A 23,882-nucleotide genomic window follows, 5' to 3' on the forward strand; every position below is an offset into this window, starting at 1 on the left:
AAGTTGTCACGGCCGGCAGAAACAAACAAACGTAAAAGTCGGGTTACGAGCCGATAGGACCTTCGGTGGGTGTCTCCGCTAGCTCCCTGATGTAGCCAGCTAGCGCTGCTGCTAGCTCCCCGACAACCACCGAAGCTAGCGGGGTTCTCTCCATTATGAAGAGTGAAGAGGTCAAGCGGAGATGGCTGTATCACCACTACATGTAATGAAAACAGCGCCACCTGTCGTATCGGATATGACATGCATTCGGCCAATGATTCGATTTATTCACTGCCATGTATATTCGGATAACAGCAGTTGCCCCGAAAGAGAGCATAGTCCGACTAAAGCAAGATTCGAATTAATGCCATCATGTAAACGCACTGACTGAGTTGTTGTGGTGTTTACACTACATGACCAACCAGCGTCAGGGGTGTGTCTTGCACTCTTATGGGCGGTAGCTCACTGACCAATGCCCCTACAGCTATTAAACTATATATTAATTACTGCTAAAAAGGATGTGGCCAGACTGCCTTCCAAATGTGATGTGAGGGGTTGGCTCTCAATGCGTTTCCATTCACATCTGTACTTTGAATCATCCCATTGCAATGCCAGGTCTGAACAGGGCCAATGACTTGGAAAAATAACTCAAAGTGGGAAACAATTTCTGCAATGACCATCTCTGATCTCTTCCCAGACATAACAGACCAGTCACTCAAGGAACATGCAATGAAGCCTAAATCCAGTTGACTTTAGTGCACCTGTTTGTGCATGTGACACTGCTCAGGGTGTGTTTATGTTTGTGTAACAAGTTGGGAAAAGAGGGCTAGTTCAACTGGCGACACAAGTAACCGCATAACCACAATGCCACCAAATAATGCAGTTTCCAACAGAACGTTCATACCTGACTTGTCTAACTGATGGACAAACTTTTTTCTCAGGGTGATTCATTCTAGATGCATAAAGCAAACAGATCTCTAAATTGTCATGTTTGAATGATCCATATTAATCCTCCAAAGTGGGCTGATGAATTGGAATTACCATAATGTGTTGCACCAATGACACAAACAAAAACACCATCAGAGTACGCTGTTGCGTTCACAGCAACAAAGCTTTCTTCTCTAGAATGACCAAAAATCATATGCAAGTATCTGACATTATAAAGGCATTACCATATAATAATACATTTAAAACACACTGGGAAAGAGTGTATGATGTTCAGCTTAGCCTAGCTGTCAAGGTAATGATAGCAATATTAGCTTTAGTCTGTTCATTAATAAAATGAGCATCTTTCAAAAGGAATGAAGCTCAGTTGTTGGATGAAAGACTTCACTGGGTCAAGTTGAGCTAAACTCCAGCAGTTTCTTTGACTAAACAAATGGGGAAAATTTGTCTGGAACAATAATAAGAATGCATATTCTTTCCTTGAATCAAACGATACAGCCTTTCTTTTATATACCAAGCAAATGGACACCTTAAGAACTAGTCTGATTTCGTCTCAACGTAAATACCAGTCTTGTATACGCCTCTGTGCATTCTCAATCCTGCATGCAGAGCACAGTTCTTGATTTTAAGGTTAGGAGTCCAGACACATTTAATTATTCACACTTGAGTGTGTTCACCACACATACTCTTACCTTCACCATTGTCAAACTAAGCGGTGGAATGTAATAAGGTACATTTACTCAAGTACAGTTTTTGCAAAACTTTTGCTACTTTTTTAAATTTTCTGACCGATAACTGACCCGTGTAAACCGATCATTAAGCTTTAACCGTGGTTAGGTGTTGTGGAAGTGCCTGACAAGCTGCCCAGCTGTCACAATAACCGAGGCACAGAACATATGAACTAGTCTCTGGCTGCAGTGTGCGCTCCAAACAGGCAGCCGGGTCGTGTGTTCACCGGTCAGAGTTAGCAGCCATGAGATGTATGCTTTGTGGTGGAAACATGGAGCCACTTTTCCCAGCAAGTTTCCAACGCAACACTTGCATAGCTTTAAGGTCAGCCTATTACACCCTGTTGACTTTACGCCGGTGTATTTGAAAGTACCACGCAACGTCAGCAAGTGTCTAGTCAAGAGAACGTGAGTGTGGGTGATGAGTACGAAGTTAGCAGGAACCTCATAGCTGTGACCGAAGTGTGAATAAATGCTTCACCTTCTCAAGACGCAAGTTCCCCTGTCAGCCTTTTAGAGTTAGCTCCAAAGCCAGCAACGTCCCAGGCTCACTTAAAGTGGGCTGAAGTTACCTTTTGGTTCCAAAAGTGAGTTGAGCTAAACCGTACCAAGCAAAGGAAACACAATTTATAAGATGCATCCTAACAAATAATGTGTGTCTCACCGATAATGTTTTTGAACCTGGCAACATTACTGTATAGTATCTAAGTACCATTGTGTCACATCTATGAGACAATAAAACTGCAACGTTGGACGAAACCCGGAGTATCTAAATTGTACGTGTTGTTCAGATTCAAAGGTCGTTTACATTACAGGCAATTGTAAGTTACACAAGATTAATGACTGAGGGAAAGGTAACAGAGTTGATAGAAGAACCATCATTGTCAACGTGTCCTTGGATGTGGGTCACGTGCTCTGATCCCTACACTAAAACAACGTATCTGGTGCCATGTTGATATTGATATTATTCATGATCCCATACTGATTAACTACTCAGATCTTGTTGATCTTATGTTTTTTTGTAATGTGACAGCAGTGAACTACAAGTCATCCTTCTGAGCTGATCCACATGTGCCAAACTATATAATACATGTGCCAAACTATATAATACCAAAGAGGTAACACTTGGCATGCCTGTGCAGACAAATACAAATAAAATGGAGGACACTTTAATTAAAATGGCTGCGCATGGCGTGTCATTGTGCCGTTACACAGCTTGATGGTTGAGCGCATCATATAAAATACAGTGTAACTAAGTGTAAAATTGCACATTACCCATCGCTGCTTCTTTTTTTGAGTGTGTGGCTTCTTAAACCAAGTTAATTTCGAAGCTCTTAACTTGGCGTTAAGATTTAACTCCCATTATCTTGTGGCCACCATCAGCAATCTTTTCTTAAATAGATTTTGCTGCAGTGAAGTGACGTTTAAAATGGTTATAAGGCCTGATTAATCACTGTTCCATTATAAATGATTGATGGCGCACTGTAGCGGAAAAAAAGCACATATTTTGATAAGACTATTCAGACTTAAGTCACAAACTCAATTATGGTTTGCTTCAGAATAAGGTGCACATATGGGATGGGCCAAAGCCTAATACACACAGCTATATACAAGTAAATAACATTGATTTAAGTAGTGCCAGATTGAAAATTACAGGTATGTTATATCCAATAGTCTAAATGTAACTTAAGCCACTATTTACACAACATGTCTGGATGGTATCTTACTTACAAACACTGTCAATCAAGGTGTGTAACACTAATCACGCAACACTAGGCCAGGTGCTCCATAGACTGCACACTTTGCATTATTAATCAGTATACCTTGTTGCTCCTTGTGTTCACCACTTAGCAATTTGTAAGCTCCCTACTCAGTGCAACCAAACACCACTGACTGCCGGAATCACTTCAAGATAGTCAGCCAGCCACCTGAGAGAAAACAACAAACAAACCCTCATGCTATCCTGCCGTCTTCATATCATGTCAGTTGTGTGTTTTTTGTAGTGTCTCTTTACAATTATGACCAAAACTGTCACAGTACGAAGTAAAAACAAGTACTCAGGGCAACAATAATTATTTAGTTACTGATCAAGCAACCCATCGTTTAGTTATTCTACGAAATATGAAAAATAGCAGAAAATTACATATTCTTTGAGAAAAGACAAATTTAAATGTCTTCCCTAAAAGTCCAAAACAAAAACTCAGTCATTTATGCCAAAGAAAAGCACAAAATCCTTCTCATTGAATGATTAATAGTGCCAGATGAACCAATCGTACAGATGTGATCATATGTAACTAAACAAAGAGGATAAGACTGATCTATGCATTTCAAGATGAGGGCGTTTTCATGACAACACCGTTTAAGAAGCAAGTTATGTTGATGATATGGAAATGTTCCATTGAAAGTGGAGCAACAAGCAGCTGTGCCACTTATGTTTCAAAACAAACAGAAGCATTTCATTAATTTTCCTTCAACTATCTCATTTTTATTCAGCGATATTCCCGAGCTCTGTTTCAGATAGATTTTAAATTCAGTTCCCTTTTCATCATGGCAGTGGGATAGTAACTCCAACTTGTGTCCATGTTCACAGCAGTTGAGTACTAATAGTCCTCGTCTGTGCCTCTTGTATTTACATTAAGTCACTGAGGTAAGCCTAGAAAAGCCTGGAAGGTTGTTCAACAAGACTTTCTGCTGTACTGAAGATACAAAATCCTTCAAACTCTTCCCACCGTCTGGATAAAAAAAATATTATATTTGCTGCACAACAAAAAAAAAGAAATAACACACGTGTTGTTTTCGAGCGGCCATCTTTGTTTGGGTTAGAAAACAGGCATGTAACTTGAATATTGTGGAGCAAACACAACATTTCCCATTCAGATGGTTCGAACAGAAATGTTTCTGGGTTTTTCAGATACTGCCAGGTTTATTTTTCAGGGAAACACATGCACCCATGTTGACTAAAAAGTAAATGAACAAATCATACTGAAGAGCAACTTAACTGGTTTTACAACAACCTTGTGTGCATCAGAAAGATGTAATCATCGAGTCCAGTATGCCCAAAGGTATCTTTGCATTGAAAGGTAGCATGTGGAACAATGGTGTATAAATCATTAACTCTCTCACCTGTATAACCTGCGAGCCAGCCCCATGAAGACACCATGGACAGCAACCATTTGAACATCATTCCTTCGAAGTGCCAGAAAGTGGAGCTGTCCCATATTCTGAGCGGTTGGAGAAGCACCAGGTAGAAGCAGTAGGATGGGATGGCGACACAGTTGTTGAAAAGCATGAACACAAAACGGATCACAGACTTGAGCAGGACCCAGCTCAGTGTGCCGGCCCCGTCCAGGAGCTGTGCCATCCTGATGCCCACCGTCTGCAACAGAGACACAGCGACAGTTAGCATATCCTTTGATCATCATAAGACACGACGAGCCATTCATTCCTACTGTAAACAAACTAATGTGGTGGGAGCAGTACGCGAATCCGCAAATAACCCAACGGTGTACAACACACACAAACAAACACACAAACACACACACTCTCTGGGGAACCCAGAGGACCGGGTCTGCCGAGAGCCGGTTGAGGGTGAGGCTATTTCACGTAATTTAAACGTGACACGCGCGTAGTGGACGACGTCTTCGTGTTATTCGGTCAAGAGGGTTCATTGTGAAATGTGGCCATTGGTTTTCCGTGACTGCCTGCTAGCTCGCGGCCCGGTCCTTGAAGTAATGAGCGCAAAGACAGGACCGTAAAAGGACCAGTCGCACGTGACGAGGTTGATCACTTCATGACTCGCGAGCTAGCAGTCGGCTTGCGTTCACGTTAGCATAACGGGAGCAGATGTTAGGAAATGTGTCGGGTGTGACAACGACCCTATGGCATGGCGACACAACACACTCACGCGAATACACGTATATGTAAAGTATTCGGGTATTTCACGAGGCCACATCAAACGGTAACTAGGGCGACTGCCGCAAAGAGCAGTTTGCCTCATCCAGACTATAGTCAGAGCCAGTAATTTAGTACAAATCTGGCGGCTCATACTCACCCAATTAATGTAACAGAAGCACCCAAGGGAGGGGTTGTATCTAATTGTTGAAACGAGATAAACTGTGTCACGTGCAGCTAACCCTAAACGGTTACGTTAGCATCATTTTCCAGTCGACATGGTTCGGTCTCTCTCAAATCCGGGGATGGAAACGTACTCCGATAACGTTACAGCGAACCGATGAAACCGCAGCAGCGCCCATTTAACTAGCTCTCGTGATCCAGGGCTGCTCGGGCTCACAGGACCCCGGCGGGCACCGTCAGCTCGCTAGCTAGCTAGCAAGCAGCTCCTCTCGAGCGTCGCTGGCTCCATCTCAGTCAGAGATACCGGGATAATTCCACCGATGCACCATCATCATCATCATCATCATCATCGTCGTCGTCGTCAAGTTAGCTAGCTACTGAGCTCCCATTTGAGATTATGGATGAGAGGCGGGCTGGTCCAGGCCTGAGATCGACGCTGCTGGTTACACGGACGCAAACACAAACTGTAAACGACATATGAACATGAAGAATGGAGGACGGCGATTTTTAGTTCGTCGGCTGGCAGGGACCCGTTATCTTCATCCAGACCGCGATCCAATGTACACAAAAGATCAAAGTAGCACGGCCGGAAACGAGTCCCGTCACCTTCAAAATAAAGCGTAAAGTGTCGAGAGGGGCATTTATCCAAAAACGTTTTTATCTAAACATAATAATAGCGACATATACAATTACCCTTATGTATATGATAGTGCAAGAGCGTCATCACTTAATTTAGAAATTAAATGATGGATTCCAACAAACATAATGCCGTTACCAATATCCAATGTGATGGTGTGATGAGTGACCAGCATTGGGAAATTACCATTATGTATCTTAACACAAAGAGGGAAAACTAATACATGCATATCTTAAATACGTCGACAATTTGGAAAACAAAAAAGGTAAAATACTTAGTCTGCAATGAAGAAAAGCAATCATTTGTATACGTTTCTTAACATTGCTAAATGGTCATCTGATCTGAATAAATAAATTATCGGAATTGGCTGAGAATAACATTTACTATCAAATATTTTAAAATACATTTCCTTGGTTTTAAGGTGGTATGGAAATGTTCATTAGATGTTCAGTAAAACGTTTTATTTTGAAACCAAGGTGCGTTACTTTTGTTTATACTCGTTCTCACTTGACGCTCGTGCGTTCACCTGACGCCAGCTAGGAGCCGCTAAGTGCGCAGACTCTGTGGTCAAGTGCTGATGGTTTCAGTGCCTTTGAGCAGCAACACTTTTCTAATTCAGTGACTATCTTCTATGACTTCGTCTTAAATATTCTGGACACATTTTCGACAACGAGTTATTGTCTGGTTACATCACCGGTGTGGAAGGGTGAGTGTGTTCACGGTTACAATCCACGAATTCAGTTTAATTTTAACCGGAAAAGGCGGGGGTTATTGGGAGTTTGCATGAATTTTGCATTATATTATTGTGTTAGAATTTAAGCTAGTTTGGAGCTTAAGAATAATGTTGGCAGATATATGAAAAGCTTAGGGTTATAATTGTATGGGGTAATATTAAACGGTACACTGAATAAACACGTGCAACTATCTAATCACAAAGTCTAAATGCTGACGTATTCAAGCTGTTATTCCGACATCTGTAAAATCAACAGATTTTAGTGCTTTTGCGACTCATGTCTATTTAATGACCATGGTCTGCCCCCTGTTGTCTCTTTGTGGCATTACACTTCATGTTGAATAACTCCAAAGACTCAATCTCAAATTACCAAAGAAATTACTGCATACATAACATACATAAGAGTACGAATGGGCAGGGAATTAAAAGCAATGCTAAACATTTTCCTCATCAGATTACATTTCAGGCCAATAATGTGTGGACTTTGGGTGTACTGTGAAACTGCATTATCAAAAGTCCTTTTTCTCCTAGTCAATATTATATCGGAAAGGATTACATTCAATATGCAGCCTTAAAATTAAATCTGGTCTTTTAATCACTGAAAAAGTATGTACATATTCAGGTTCTACAAAACAGGTCAAGAACATTCGCTAAAACAGTTTCTAACGCTGATGCACAGAGAACATTCGTTAGAAGCGATTATATGCCCCTCTCTGTGGAGCCGGCTGAGTTCCCCCCTGCTGCAGCTGATGGCGGAGCTGCTGGGAGTAAGGATCCTCCAGGGATTTGACTGACACCGTCGTCTTGGGCCCGGTCTTCCACTCGATCCCACTCTCATCCACCACAGAGGCCTCCACAGTGACGGTGTGAGTGCCCAGGATGGAGAAATTCAGCAAGAACTGGGTGCTGAAGTAGTCGTTGTGGGGTTCCACTTGCTGCTCGATCTCATTAGTTTTAGTGTCGAGTGGAACCTAAAAAGGGAAAAGTAAGACAAATATTGATAATTGAAGCAGCAACAAGTGGGAGTACAAACATCAGAACAGTGTGATCTGTGAATACATACAGTATAAAGCTGTGTTTGCACTGTTTATACAGGTTAAGAACACCATATTTGAGCTTAAATACATAAAAAGACCAACATACTCAGGAGACTATATTATAAGCGCACAAGAGAATGTGCTTCAGATTTTATGATTTTGAAGTATTTGCATTTCCTCAACTCTCTGAACAATAACATAAGAGTAAGGCTGACTAGATACCTTGTAGTCAGGTCCAGTCTTGCTCTGGAGGACTGAAGTGACATTGAGACAGACAGACTGGATTTTTCTGAAGAGTCCTGGCGTTGAACCATGCTGCACCACCCCCTCCACCTTTAAAGTCAGCTGCTGGCTGCTCTGCACTGGGATCGGTTCACTCGGAGTTCGAGGGGAAGGAGATAGGGCAAGCTGGACATTTAAAAAAAGATGTACACGAGTCAGCTTTAAAAGAACTAAAGAAAGACTGTTTTTGAACATTTAAACACTGAAAGTGAAAGTCTGAGAGACTTACAACAAAAGGTTGATCGTTTGAGGGTGTGGCCATTCTTTCTTTTTAATTGCTAAAAATTAGAGCACACTTATGTTGCCCTGAGGATATGTGAATCTAATAAAACTACACAAAGAGTAACTACAGACATTTATCTAATGAAGTGACAAATCATACATTAGTAATAGAAAGTAGTGCAGCGAGTTCTAAGTTTTACAATCGGTTTGGCATTTATTGTCGTAAATTGGGATGTTCATTATTTGTTTTGAATTAAAGTGAATATAACGTGTGACTGTACCTTAATGCTTGTTGACTGGAGCTTTTGAAAGAAATACCTCTGGAACGACAGCGGGACCTTGAGCAAAGCTATGACGGCACCACAGAGACAACCTGTATGCTGCACAACAACAACAACAGCAACGATTGACATTAGAATAAGTCTGTTGCTGTGTACTTTAAAGGTTATGTTATTATTTAACAAGATAAAAGTCTTGCTGCGATTAAAACACATTAACAGGCCAAAATAGAAAATATCCACACTGAGAAGCATAAACAGGTATAAGTTTCCGAAACAATCTCCAATTAAATAAAAAATACATAAAAAGTAAACATCATACGCTCTATTCAACAAACGCAATACATATACATAATACTATATGAAAGCAGAGCATTTGATCTTTGAGAACTGGACACCTTGCAGCTGAATTGTTAGCATAAGTAATGTGGCCACAAGTATATTTTGTATTAATTACCAGGTGTGAGACAGGAGGGTGTTTTTGGGTGAGGCCCTCTACTTCCTCCAACACACGACTGAAGACTGACATCATGCGTCGCTCATATTCACTCTCGGTCTGGACCGACCCCAGGTTGCCATACTCCTGAAAACTAGAAGACAGAACAAGAGACAGACAATCTGTTACAATGCGTGCCAGGAGAAAGCCTTCAGGGTTGTCTGTTATGGCAAAGCACTTTTAAAAGAAATGGCATCTTTACTATCAAATTAAATAAAGTGCATCTGTTTTTATTATATTGTCATCCATGTCAAATGTGCAGCTTTAAAAAAAAACAAACTACACCATGTTGGTTAAAAGAGGATGACATTTCCCTCAATATAAAACATTTAAAGGTATAATATGCAGGCAAGCATGACTCGAGGGAGCTACGTAAGTGAGAATGGGTCAGTGAACTGAGAAATAAAAACATTGTTTCTGTGTCATCCAAGGTCGTCAAATATCCCTGCTTTGTATTTTACAGACGTTTAGAGTGGACTTGTGCCTCGGTATCAGACAATGAAGGCGTGTCCCGAACACAGCAACAGAAGAAGGGGAGAATACAGGCAGTATCTGCAGGCACAGACACCACCGCACACGTCCAGTGGGTTGCGAGTGAAGATTGTGAGGAATTATCTTCAGTCAATACCTTTTTTTTTTCTTCTTTTTTTGAAAACTTTGCGTGCTATACCTTTAAAACTAAGTTGATATTTTTTCTTCACACTTTCCTGGCAGTCTGCCACAGATAATCCGTCTTTTCTCAGCCAATGAAAACCCTCTGAACCAAGTTAATGAACAGAAGTCATTTTACTCAAAAGCAGTTTTCTGCAACATTTAGTAAAATGTAATTTTGAAAATGTCCACCACCAAAACCCCAAACAAAATAATTCACATTGTTCCAGCTTGGTGGACGAGAACAGCTCTCACCTGGCTGCCTGTGGGTCCAGTATCAGCGCTTCAATAACATGGGAGACAAGCAAACAGCTCTGTTGTTGTCTGAGTAGCAGACAGTTAAAGACAACTACAGCAGAGTCAACAAGGTTGACAAAAAAGACTAAATTTTGATGTGACTGAGGCTTGTTTCAGGATACAGCTCCACATTGCGAAGGGTGGCATAATCAGCATCAAACGACGACTGGTGTAGATCAGCATAGCGAGCTGCAAGACTTCTGAACTCGTCCATGCATACCTTCATCTGGAAAAAAGAAGAAAAGCAAAGGCTTGATGATTAACATTTGGACAAGTGGGCTATTAATCATCTCATCTCCATCTAATTAAATTTAAGTCACAGTAAATGATACGTGTCAGAACTTGCCCTAAATGTTGAGAAACGTATCCTATCTAGCAATGTGTTGAGTATGTGGTGTGCTGTGGCATGTTACAACACGACTACCTGAAACCTTAGAAAAAGGACTTATTTCCTCATCGCCCAACTGTAACTACCAACATGGAATCAGGCAAACCATATTTTTTTGTGGAAGAGAGAAGGATGGTAAAATTAGGAAACACTGGCAGAGAATACCAGCTACATGGCATTGCCGTTCAAAGTTAAAATATTTTAACTTTTTGTCGTCCTCTGTAACAAAATTTGCAACTGGATATTGTGTAGCTTGCTCACAACGTTGTTTACGCTTTGAATTTAGAGAAAGCTGCATCATACAGCGACATGTATTGCTAGAAAAATTACATACAATAGTAGAAACAAAATGTGTTTTATTTAATATGTTCCATTCAATCTCCACAGCAACATATAGTCATGCGTGTTTCGTTTCCTCACCCTGCCATCAGACTTTGTTTGTTTTTCCATACGGTGATAGTCTCTGAAAACTAAACACACAAGTGTTTTTTACCTGCATGGCGATGCGGCCGCAGCGCTGCAGGTCATTGCCTGAGGTGAGGGCGATGGTGGTGGCAATGGCAGGAGGGGGGCTGGTCTTCAAGCTGTTGCAGGTACAAACGAGCTGCGACAGGGCTTGCAGGGTGTCGATCCGCAGCTTGATGAACTCGCACTGGAATGTAAGCGGACTCAGAGGAGTGCTGGCAGCCTGGAGGGAGGGATTAATCAGATCAGATCACATAAACATTACAGTTGAACAGTGTCTTGTTGAGTTGACCTAACAAGATACAATCAGCTATTGGGTGACTTAATCCATTAACAATATCAGATGCTGTAAAATGAGCTTCAATGTAATACTCTCAAGACTGAGTATCACCAGTGTTTAGCATCTACCATTAGAGAAGTAGAAGGAGGCATTGTACAAATGTTTTTTTTGACAAACAGATGCCTGAAAGTGAACTGACTGTGAGGGAAGCGATGCCCTTTTGGTAGGAGCGCAGGGCCTCGGCGATGGCGGTCATTGCTCCGCTGTAGTCTCCGTCCTCCACGGGACTGAGGCACTGCTCGGCCTGGGAAAACTCCTTCAAGCTGTTCAGCCAGAAGTAGAAGTGCTCCGATGCCACACGGGTCCGGAGACTCTGGTACAGCTCGCTGGAGAACTCATGGCATCCCTGCAGATTCATGACCATATTCATTATGTTTCAGGTGCAGGATTTGGCAGCACCACCTCCTTGGCTTCTTCAGCACCTTGTGATGCTGTTTAGAGCACACAAATAGATGCTTCTACCCTGGAAGACATTTAGCAGCTGTACAAAAACACTTAATAAAGTCATTTTCTAGTATAGATCTGCTTCAGTACAAGCAGAAGAGATTACCATGCGTGAGGCTTGTCGTGCGATGCGGTACACCGTCCAGCCGTTAGCAACATTCTCCAGCTGCTGTTTGATGACAGTCTTCACCTCAGCTGACAGAGACGACTGGCTGGCAACAAAAATCACTGTTGCCAAGGAAACCTGCAGCAATCACCGTGGGAAGGATGAGAGTTAAACCCAAAAGAGACATACAAGTAGAAATACAAGAACATTTTAGAGCTTAATGCCATGTCAGCTATTCTAACATAGTTATGGGTTAGCAGTAAAGTTATATTTACAATTGAAGATGATATAACACAAGTACAACTGAATTGCCATGTAAATGCTGTTGTGAGTCTCCAGTGCTTAAAGGCTACATTTAAAAGCTGTTATAAGTCTCTTAAATCTTTAATTTACAGTTGGCGCAGTAGCTGATGTCCGACTCAGGCACAATCTCTCACCAGAAGCTCTTGCTGCTTGTCAGTGGAGGAGTGACTGGCCACTCTGTAGAGGTCCACCAGATCCTCCAGCATACCGTCGCCCAACACCGGCAGGTGGGTGGCGATGGCTGCCAGAGCGTGGCACATGAGAACGCGAGAGGAGTCGCAGGATAACTGGAGCTGACCGAGCAGGAATTCCACCGCTGATTGACTAAGATGTGGTCGATTTTTTAGCAGTTTGACCAACGAGGTGAGGGCTGTCTGGGGTTGGCAAAGGAAAGTAGAACAATGGGTATTACTAACTCATAATGTAGAGAAGGCTTGGATGATGTATGGTGTGCTGGTTTCATTGCCGTCACTGTGAAAGATAACATTTAGCTATCAGGAGCAATGAAGTACTATGTGCTTGCCTATACAGTCGTCTTACTTTGAGTGTGGCCTGTGCGCTGGGACTGCTGTCCTGACTGCAAAGCATCAGAAGGGACTCCATTACCAAAACTGTGTCCTGCTCCAACTGCACTATATCTAAAGAGAAATACAGTAACACTTATTCCTTGGCACACAAGAGAAAATCAGTGGGTTGAATGTAAAGTAAAGCTGTTGATGAGCGATTGCCGTTCGAAGGATAGCTAAACCAGGTGCATTACATGCTTTAACTAACCTTTTTCGGGACAGGAAATAGCAATGTTTGAGAGCACTATGACCCCATGAGCAGCTACTGCCAGGTTGCTATGGTAACAACATTCCTGTGCCAGTTTAACCAGGTCAGTGAGCCGAGGGGAAACCGAAGAGCCACCTGAGAAGAGTGTTTGAGAGAAGTACCTGTCAGTCTAGAGTCCATGCCTTCTTCACCACAGAAAGAAAACAGCAATTGAAGTCTGGTCAAAATAAATGTATTACAAACTGTTCATACATAGGCAAGAAGACAAGATCATGTTTTAGATTTAAAAGTGAACACAACCTGTTAAATTATTAAAGTACTGCTTGATTGCAATTGTTCCAGAGAGGGTGGAGAGGACAGACAACATCCCCAGCTTAAGACTGTTGTAAGGGCTGGTCAGGGCACATTCACACAGGGTCTGCAGAGATCAAACACAATATATTGGCTACAGAGTTTAAACCACCATCAAAACAACACTACGGTGTCACAACCTGAAACTCTACCTGAGTATTTTCTCTGATCCAAAGGTGAGGAGCCTTTTTAGCCAAAAGCTTCAAGTCATTAACTGCGAGTCTCTTCACAGCTTTTCTTGGGTCATCTTTCAAGTATTGAAGGAGGAGCTGCAACTGTACAGTAAAGGAATCAAATAGAGAGGCCAGTGTTTCTGGGGACCCACTTTTTAAAAAGCATCGCAACCCTATTAATTACATCCCTTTTCTATTGACTGTGATCAGGGCACATTTGTGCAAAAATGAAAGTTTATGACCATTTTAAAAATATTGAATAGGTAAACTAGCCATTTTAAAGATTTATCAAAACGGTGTTTGATTCACTGATGTTGAAAACATATTCACACACAGACCAAATAAATGCATATCATATGAGCGAAGTTAATAAGCTGCTCTTTTCCAAACAGAATGTACGCTGTCCTTTCATATTTGATTAAATGTAAAGTAGGCAACAATATTCAGACAAACACAAACATTCAGGTTCCCTCATGTGGCTTAATTGGGTACTGCATATATAAAAGACTACCAAAGTTTATATTTATCTGGCCACCATACTAAAATCTACTGAGATCCATCTCATTAACATCAAAACGTCAGCGATATATATTTATATGTGTGATCATCACAATACAGAAACTAACCTATAACTATGGGGTATAGCTCTGTCATAGTATTACCTGCTTTGGGATATCGATGAGGGAGGACGCGGCCAGCTGGGTGAAGGTGTGCAAGGTGACGATGACCATGGGGGTGGAGGGGTAAGAGTTTACCAGGTGCTGGAGAAGCTCTCTGCTGCTGGAGGCCAAGCTGGCATTGTGGTGCATGTGCTGCAGCATGGGGATCAACTTCAACTTCAATTCCACTGGAGTGTCTAACCCTGAGGTTGAGAAATAAGTTAAAGACGATGGTCTCTACAGAGAACACTAAACCAGCCTACCAACACCTATCTGAACACTGATGAGGGATTTGAGGACTACATTAAACATGTATAGACAGAATATCAATTAGTGCCAGCTGCAAACGTCCAGACATTCAGATACTTCTTCAGTCAGTATTCGAATGTGCAATATTTCTAGAGTTGCATGTTTATTTTGAGTATCAAACAGAGTGTATTTATTTTAGTGTGGAAGACAATGTTCACACTGACCACATGTTAAAGCTCACTTGTTTAATTAAAGTTGTAAAACCTTGTAAACTTTGACGTCTGTGGATTAATTTTGGATAGTTGTTTGTCATGTTTACCAATACTTAATTGGCGGCTCATGAAAGTGACCTGTGACCTTTTAAGTATTGAATAGAAATTTTTATACCTTGAATCATCTCACTGACTTTGTTGCAAATCCCCGCTGCAAAGTCTCTGTAGAAAAACACACCAAATGTATGTTAAAGAAAATATTATCCCACATATATGCACAACAGCTTAGGTTATGCAACAATTTATCTTACTTTGATTGTGCAGTGAAGCTTGCTGCAGCAAATATGGCAGCCTCTACTTCTACATTGTCATGGGAGTCCAGACTTTGGCGAATATTGTGGTGGGCGTTCTTCCTGTCTGGGATAATAGAGGCCAAACTACCAAGCATCCTGAACAGAAACAAAAGGTATTAGATCTGTGGAGTAGTACATTACCAGATGGGGGTACGTTATGCCTCATTACCTCAGAGTGATGGCTCTGGCCACAGGGTCGTTGCTATGGATGACTGAAAACACCCTTTTGACAAATTCGTCAACATTAAGGATCTTTTCGAGATGTTTCTCACTTTGTTGAGTTACTTTCAGCACACAGAGGCGCAGAAAATTGTTCCTGAAACCAGAGCGACAAGCTTTTATGAACAAAGATCTGTACCACATTGAAACTAGTTTAACTAATCACTCGCCATGCACACATTACTAAAGATCTCATACTGTAGATTAACTAATCTTTCATTTAATGTTTATTCAAAGTTAAAAAATATTTGTTCTCAGGAGTCACCAGAGCACCAAATTGCTTTCTAAGAACAACCAACAGTCCCAAAAAAATATATGAAACGTATCAATGCAAGCTGTTGTAAAGTAGGAAACGAGTAAACTAGAAACGTAGTTTTACCTGATATGCTCTCTGCTGTCAGTTTATAAGATACACTTATTATTACAGGTGAATTTAGTAGACTCTAACGCACCAATCATGCATTAAATCCCACCTTTAGGAAGGTTATCTGTTTAAAAGAGACGTTCATTCTACTTAATGATAATTTTCCATGTTGCTGTTTAATTGTTTTGTATATTATTGAAAGGTGTGTGTATTATTTATGTGTGGCTATTTTTATCTTATCATAGGCTGCATTAGTGTTGACTGACTTTAACCAAACAAGTTTAGTCGGAATCATCAACCGGAGATACATTTAGTCAACGAGCTGTCGTCTTTGAGCCACGTTCAGCATCCGTACCCGAGTCTGAAGATGTCTGCTAGCTTCAGAAATGCAGAGTTGATGAGGATGGGAAACGGGTACTTCTGGAAGAGTTTGGGGAAGAGCACCACCGCCTCGCACTGCTCTCCCAGCTTAACCGACCGCAACCCTGCAAATGAAGCAGTTGCACTGGTCACAACAAAGCAGGCAGGTCTCACATAGACGGGATTAGTGAGCCAAACCGCACACGCAGAACACACAACACACAGGACCAGACTTCAACCGAAGCTAACGCACTAGCTAGCTAGCTAGCTCGAGTCGCACCTTTGTCCAGCTCCATGAGAGCGGAATTGGCGTCAAGTTCTTGCTCTCCATAACAAGCCTCTGACAGGAAAGAACGAGCAGTTGACATCGACATTATGGGGTGGTTGTGTTTTTCACCAGGACAAACGCAATCTTGACAGCAACCACGAGCCGTCAGTGTTTCAGGTACAGGCGGCGAAGTAGGCACTCTCAGACCGGGTCGTGTCAAGGCAACGCCATTTCCGGTCTCGCTTTGATTTTCACAATAAAGCGCTCGTAACTTGTTAAATGTTGAAGCCAATTTTCTTTGTGTTTAAAATGAGGTACATTTTGAAGCTATGCAGTATTTAAGTACTGCTTGTAATAATGATCGAGTATCTATAATGCTGTATTTACATGACTGTTGACGTGTTAACAATGTACCTGTTTTATTGCTACTTACTTGTTAATACTTCTGTACTTTTAAAAAGTGTACTAGATATACATGTTTTAAGACATAAATAGATTTATTAATGCTTCAAATAAAAATGTCTGTCGGATATTGCTTTTCTTTGAATATGCAAACATTTTTTATTACAAATATTCAACGCTTAATGTACAAACTAAGTTTAATTGACAGTGAAAGGGGACATTTTTTCTGGATAGAGTGCTTTTACTTTCATCATTTAAGTTAAGTATCATTTTCAATGCAGGAATATAATTTTGCTACAGTGCATTTGTATTCTTAGTGCTTAGGTGAAGGATCTAAATACTTCCTCCATCAATGCCTATATCCATCTAAAACAGAGAGTATGTATGTTGCTCCAATTCTTAGAATGCAGTGTACTGAGCCATTCGTTTTATTGTAGAAATCAAAATTTGTGACGTTTAGACAAATTATAAAAACATTTTAACATCATAATGACATAGGGATAACATCACACACATGCATTAAACTTGGTAGCCGAACAAAGGGCAACTGTAGAAGAAAAATAAGAAGAAAGATAGTGTACAATGATAAATTAACAGAACATGTAAGCAAATCAATCCATTACTGATCCGTCGGTAAATTTGACGGAAGCGGATGTGGCTGTGACGCGCGCGCGAGGAAGTGGCTGTTTTGACCAATAGGCGCGCGTAACGCCGGTTTAGCGGGGGATTCGGTCCTGCGTCCACACGATCTGTTCGCGGGAAAGACGGACCACAGCAACGGCACGGAAAAAGACCACCAGCTAATCCGACAAACTTCTCCGTGTCTTGGAAAATAGCTTCGGGTCGTCCTCTGTTGTAGTGTCGGGCACAGGGATGCTTTTCCACTCAATAGTTAACAGAGGAGTGGGCAGACGAAGGCTGAATGGTGAGATAATCTGTGCGTTTTGGAATGTTTGGGGCTCTCTTCGGGTGTAGCTTTGTGGGTTATCGTGCTATCAAAACTCAAGCGAGATTATCATCAAGGGTAATGCAAGATTACCTTAGTGTGTTCTGATAACTGTTGTACTACCACCGTAGCTTAGTTGGATCTTTGGTCGTGCGCTATATCTGTTACCATAACAGTAATATAAGTGTTCCAAATGAGCTTAAACTGACGTTAGTTTACCAACAGAAATTAAACATGGTGTTGTATTAAAAAAACGCAAAACCCCGTTTCTCAAATGTGTTTAAAATCAATATCACTATATTGATGTGTCTAACCAAATGCACTTTCTTCCCAGGCCTCCCTGTGGACCTCCGGCCCAGGTATCCTCTGAGCTCTCTGCTGGGAGGCTTCGAGTGTGTCCGGCATGATGAACACATCTCCTATGGAAACCTGGGGGACTCTGTGCCGCCATTTGGGTTGGCTTTCTCCTCTGGTAACCCACCTAAACATCACACTTTATCCTCAGATGATGCACAACAGAGCTAGCAGCTGTTGCCATTTATCTATCTAACGGGTGTGTCTCTCTCCAGTGGGGCACATGCAAAACGTCCTCGCAGTAGCTAATGAAGAAGGCATTGTAAGGATCTACGACACAGAGAGCCGTGAAAAGCCTCTTCTTAAAGGTATGTGTAAAGACCCGGGTTTCTTTCACAATACTTCTGTTATGAGAAAATATCTGACTGATGGTATGTAAATGTTTGCAGAATGGCTGGCTCATGAGAATGCTGTCTTTGACATAGCCTGGGTACCGGGGGAGCCTCACTTGGTAAGTTCAATTCAAATGTATGACAATGACAATGTCACCAACATCTTTCAAATGGTTTATGCATTAGGCATGAATAGATTTTTACACTGATATTTTTGACTCATTCAGTTTATTTTGTTTACAACTCTTTGTATCTCCTCCTCATCTACTCCTGTTTGTATTGTATCACTTAAAGCAGCTTCTAACAAACACAGCCTTGTTTAAAATACATTGTATTGGTCATGTGTCCCGCTTAGGTGACTGCTGCTGGTGATCAAATGGCCAGGCTGTGGGACGTGAACTCAGGGGAGCTGTTGGGCAGCTTCAAGGGTCACCTCTGTAGCCTCAAGTCTGTTGCATTCACACCCTGGGAGAAAGGTATACTATAAAGTCACCAAATATATTGTGTCCCCTGTTTTTTCTCAAAAGACACAAGAAAGCACTGTGTTGGTGGGGAGACATTGGATTCTGTGTCTATGAAAGCTTGTTATTTATTGAAATGTTTATATACACTCTCACCTATTGTTGTTTCTTTAATAATACCAGTAAAATACGTTATTGCCAGGATAAAAAATGCAATTGTTATTGGATTTAAAAAATCAAGAAAATACACTGTATTTTCATTTCCATACAATATATTTTGCATGAATGACACTTTGTTGCACACAATGTTGATGCTTTGTCTTCTATTAAACAGCTGTGTTCTCTACTGGGGCCAGAGATGGAAATATTATGGTCTGGGACACCAGGTGCAGCAAAAAAGGTATCAATTATACATTTCAATTACATAGGTTTTTGTATTGTGTTGCTGTTTAGGATTTTGTCAGACCCTCATGGGTGAAAATGCATAAAGGTGTGTGTGTGTGTGCTTGTGCGTGCGTGCGTGCGTGCGTGTGTTCCTCTCAGATGGTTTCTACAGACAGGTGAACCAGATCAGTGGCGCTCATAACAAAGCAGAGATGAACGCTCCCACCAAAACAAAGAAGAGGCGGAGTAGCACACGTGGCATGGCTCCCAGTGTGGTAAGCTTCTTTAGCATCTTTAATGAAATAAACAGTAGGGCTGTTGAACAGAAAGGCTGACCGTTAAGTGCGTCATGTCTCTTGCAGGATACCCAGCAGAGTGTCACAGTGGTTTTGTTTAGGGATCAGCACACCCTCATCTCTTCCGGGGCTGTTGATGGGTAAGGACCTACTGTGTCTTGTTTCTAACATGCAGCGAGTCAGTATAGAATGACTTTCAATAACAAATAGTAGGACATGATCCAATTAATTTTCTATTTCATCTGAACCAGAGTGATCAAGATGTGGGATCTGAGGAAGAACTACACAGCGCTCCGTCAGGATCCTGTTCCACTGCAGACGTACCCGTACCCGGGTTCTTGCATGCGCATGCGTCTGGGTTAGTTTTGTACAAAAACATCTTTTTGTGTTGACCTGAAATATGCGTAAATAGCGTCCGTAAATAGCTGGGTGTTGTTTTGCATGTGTTGCAGGTTATTCTGGACTTGTTCTAGACTCCACGAGATCCAACGTCATGAGTAACTGTACTGATGATAATATCTACATGTTCAATGTCAGTGGAATGAAAACGACTCCAGGTACACAATGATTTCCTCTGACTACAGATATTGTGTGTCTTTAACAAAAAGACATTTTCTAATTCATCCCTAATTTATTTAATGACTGTTGCTTATCACTAGATGGGGCTGCAAACACATTTCCTTTGTTTTAACTGGCATGGGGAGCAGAGGGTAAAGCAAGAGGGCACTGTTTGTGCTTGCACAAGCATATTCTAATATCTTTATAAAGTCAGAGCTTTCATGTGAAGTCCTGAGGGATATGGAGCCCTAATCTGACTGAATCAGCTCTGAATAAACTGGTTAATACTAACACAGTTGAGTTTCTCTGGACATTCTGTTCTTTCATCTTATTAAGGTGCATGTCATTTGTTTGTATTATCCTATCGTTTGTTTTTGTGTTGTTTTTTTCTGGCTCTTTTGCTTTTTTAATTTAATTTTCATGAAATGATTCATATATTGCTGTTTGTTTTCCTCCACAGTGGCTGTTTTCAGTGGCCACCAGAACTCCTCTTTTTATGTGAAGTCCACTATCAGCTCAGATGACCAGTTCTTGGCCAGTGGTTCAAGTGACAATAACGCATACATCTGGAAGGTACGGCCTCTATTTTAAGTTGCCATAATAAAATGTTGTCATATTTGTTATGTTTTAGGGTGACTGTGATGCTATATTTTAGCAACTTGCATCTAAATTTTACATTTCAGATCTCTGATCCTAAACACCCTCCCATGATGCTCCAAGGCCACAGCGAGGAAGTGACATCTGTTGCCTGGTGCCCAACTGATTTTACTAAGGTAAGCTGACAAACTTTTATGCTTCTATGATTGTGTGTTTTTTATATTTCCCTGCTGTAATGTTAAGCTTTTTTAATAGCCCAGAAAAATGGATTAAATCTCCCTTAATCCCGACTGCTGTTTTCAGATTGCTTCCTGTTCTGATGATCACACTGTACGGATCTGGAAGCTTCACCGGGAAATGGATGGAGCACAATCTTCAGTGGGAGAGGCCAACCTTGTTGGTTGGGCACGTCCTAAATCTCTCTCAAGTAAGCATTACGATTATCATGACATTGTAACAAAGTATACAATGATATTTGATGTCTGTTGTATTTTTCCTATTGTTTCCTTACCTTAGAATGGGATGTGCAAATGGAGAGGTGCTTTGTCATAGATCACTGCTGTTCTGCCCATGAATGCAAAATGAGTCATTCAAAGTATTTATGGAGAACTAACAAGGACTTCTGCTTTTCTTAAGGGCCTTCAATCAGAGCTGAAACAACTCCTGCCAAGAAGCAGAGGACAGAGAGTCTTGGAGGCTTGGCGTCACCCCAGCTGGCTGCCTGCGCTCCCAGTGGAGCGGCCTTGCCTCTGCCCTCCAGCACCACCTCACCCATCCCTTCCCAGGGTGCTACGACTGCTGCTGTTCGCCAGAGAACGCCATCTTCCCTCAAACAGTGGTTATCCCCGAGGGGTGGATCTCCTGGTCAGATCAATCCTCTGACCCGTAGGGTGCTGAGCCCATTTCCCCAGAGCCCGGCGAGCAGCATCTCTCCTACAGAACGACGGGCCAAGCGCAGGCTGGAGAACGGTACCGGTGCATCTGCAGCCTGTGAGGGTGCCGAACAGTGCGACTGTGTTACTGAACTCTATCCCGTGGGCAAGAGAAGCCGGGCCCTGTCTGGGATCTGCTGCCCTGCTCAACAGAGCCAGCTCCAAACAGACTGTCACACAGAGGACAACGAGCAAGTCTCATCAAGGCAGACGGGCAAGGAGAATTGCTCTCCCAGAGAAAAAGACTGGTTGTCAGCGATGGGCCAAAAGATGAGGAAAGGTCAAGGAAGCCCTAGTACTCCCAGAAGCCCCAGTGCCTCTAAGAAACAAGAAGGCAAGACACCAGCTTCACCGGTAAGCACAAACGTCTCTGATTCTCAAGTTACTGGTGATCAGCTTTACCTTTTCTCAGTCGTTGGTGTAGCATTTCATTGTCGGGATATGGATATCTTTGACACAGTTATTAGGTTATGGAGGACTGAAATGATTAAGTTATTTTAGGAAAAGCTAATCAGTAGCTGAAAGCAATAGTTTGACATTTTAAGAGAAAAGGTTATTTGCTTTCTTGATTGATACTGCTCTGATATCTGTTGATAGCTGAATGGTTGCCATGCATAACTGCAACATCCCCGGTTTGATTCCGGTTGGGGACTGTTGCTTCGTGTCATACCCCGCTCTCGCTATTCCCACATTACCTGTCCACCTCTATACTGTCCACTATCTAATGAAGGCAAAAAGGTCACGGAAAAGTAGCTATCTGCATCATGTTAGCTGAACTTGGCCCAAAGACTGGAAGCAGGGAGAACTGCTTGAGGCCTGTTACTCCTCATCATTGCAAATGTGTACGTGCATGGGGAGGCTTTATAGCTATTAAGATTAATATTACAGTTCACCATTTTTGTTTCTTGTTTTTCAGATCATCCGCTCACCACAAACCATGAAGAAAATCTCTCTGTACTTCACAAGAAGGGCTCTGGAGTGACACTGAAATTGCAGATATTTTTATTTTAAGTATTTTTTAACCAGAACTGACAGACAATAAGCCTTGAATAACACTGATCTAATTACAGATTATATGAATATATGAACCTGGGCTGCATAGATTGACAGTCATTCTGAATATTTGATGCTACAGTTTTCAAAACACAAGAGGCTATTTTTCATTTTTATTTTAGTTGGACCATGTTTTTGCCTGATACACAATTTCCTTGTGGTGTACACAATCTCCAGTTGAGGAAAAGTTGTATGTCACTGATTAAATCTTTAATTTTACTAAAACATTAAGGATTAATACAAAAACACACTTAAAGAAGTTGTTCAGATGGTCAACAACTGCAGAGAGAAAAGGTTTGTCTTCAGATACGAACATTTTAAATTCTTCTTATTTGATGCACATCTTTGAGCCGTTTTGTGAACTTCACAACTTGTATTTATTGCTTGATCTTTGAATTATTTTTTTTGCATGAATGGGTGGATTTATTTTATTCTTTTTTTTCAATTATACCCGTATCAAAATGTTCTAAATATTATTTCTTGAACTAATGCTTCAGTTGTTCATATGTACAAAATAACTAATGATTGTTGCTTGGTTCATTTGTATATCATTGCAAATGATCTGTTGTCAGATTTTATTAAATTGAAAAGTTTTTTTTTAATGTGTATGGTATTGGTATTGGTTGCATTTGTCCAGTGTAATACTTGTGATATGGAGTTCTTGGTGAGACACATGGGACATTAATGTGAAGACTGTGGTTGAATGACTATTGATTCACGGCAGTGGTTACAAAGCCTATACAGGTTGCACATTTTTCTTCTGTTTTATTTGAATACATTTCAGAGTATAGCGTTAAAATGTCTGCAAATTTGTTTTCTCACAACCCATCTGACTTTTTGAACCCACGGATGTACTGTACGATATATTCTTCTTTTCTCATGTTTTTATTCTGGTTAGGTGAAATGTGGACGATTGCTTTCCCCTGATAAAATACAAACAATATTCAGAATAACTATTATTAAAATATATGTAACGCCTACAATAGCTGCCACTCATTCAACTGTACAACGCATTTGACTGGTACACCGTCACATATTTGTTTTCACATGTCACATGTTCAGGGCCCGCGTTCTGCGCGACTTGATTGGTTTAAAAAGTTTACACTGTTTTCCATTCGCGGCTTGTGATTGGCCATTCGAGACGTCACTCAGTGACGTACACCTGTCAGGCTCTGCAGTC

The 23,882-nt window shown here is 41.4% G+C and overlaps 3 protein-coding genes across 3 annotated transcripts in view; 1 reads left to right on the plus strand and 2 right to left on the minus strand.

Annotated features, from left to right (window-relative positions):
• Positions 1 to 6,302, minus strand: part of lpgat1 (lysophosphatidylglycerol acyltransferase 1) — a 37,500-nt gene extending 31,198 nt beyond the window's left edge. Inside the window, exons 1-2 of the mRNA XM_068577348.1 lie at positions 5,704 to 6,302; positions 4,776 to 5,028 (exon numbers count right to left, since the gene is read on the minus strand). Of these exons, the coding sequence (XP_068433449.1) occupies positions 4,776 to 5,013 (238 nt within the window). The 5' untranslated portion in view covers positions 5,014 to 5,028; positions 5,704 to 6,302. The remainder of the gene's footprint in view (positions 1 to 4,775; positions 5,029 to 5,703) is intronic.
• Positions 6,303 to 7,667: 1,365 nt separating this feature from the next.
• ints7 (integrator complex subunit 7) lies at positions 7,668 to 16,603 on the minus strand. The gene is made up of 20 exons (XM_068577705.1): positions 16,400 to 16,603; positions 16,115 to 16,244; positions 15,346 to 15,492; positions 15,135 to 15,272; positions 14,999 to 15,045; positions 14,366 to 14,565; positions 13,683 to 13,805; positions 13,480 to 13,597; positions 13,180 to 13,314; positions 12,946 to 13,043; positions 12,540 to 12,779; positions 12,103 to 12,240; positions 11,692 to 11,898; positions 11,241 to 11,435; positions 10,482 to 10,585; positions 10,318 to 10,386; positions 9,373 to 9,505; positions 8,919 to 9,017; positions 8,356 to 8,541; positions 7,668 to 8,067 (listed from the first exon to the last, which is right to left on the minus strand). Exons 1-20 carry the CDS (start codon positions 16,491 to 16,493, stop codon positions 7,786 to 7,788), a joined length of 2,883 nt encoding a protein of 960 aa, XP_068433806.1. The 5' UTR covers positions 16,494 to 16,603; the 3' UTR covers positions 7,668 to 7,785.
• A 933-nt stretch (positions 16,604 to 17,536) lies between these two features.
• Positions 17,537 to 23,620, plus strand: dtl (denticleless E3 ubiquitin protein ligase homolog (Drosophila)). The gene is made up of 15 exons (XM_068577177.1): positions 17,537 to 17,714; positions 18,070 to 18,207; positions 18,305 to 18,397; positions 18,479 to 18,540; positions 18,777 to 18,897; positions 19,217 to 19,282; positions 19,426 to 19,541; positions 19,629 to 19,702; positions 19,814 to 19,920; positions 20,015 to 20,119; positions 20,581 to 20,693; positions 20,804 to 20,893; positions 21,021 to 21,144; positions 21,354 to 22,003; positions 22,566 to 23,620. The coding sequence occupies exons 1-15, from the start codon at positions 17,663 to 17,665 to the stop codon at positions 22,629 to 22,631; spliced, it is 1,977 nt and encodes a 658-aa protein (XP_068433278.1). The 5' UTR covers positions 17,537 to 17,662; the 3' UTR covers positions 22,632 to 23,620.
• The last annotated feature ends 262 nt before the right edge of the window (positions 23,621 to 23,882 follow it).

This window comes from Clinocottus analis, unplaced genomic scaffold, assembly GCF_023055335.1.
Source record: "Clinocottus analis isolate CAN_PGR_092001 unplaced genomic scaffold, fCliAna1.0.p SCAF_15, whole genome shotgun sequence".
Classification (NCBI taxonomy): domain Eukaryota; kingdom Metazoa; phylum Chordata; class Actinopteri; order Perciformes; family Cottidae; genus Clinocottus; species Clinocottus analis.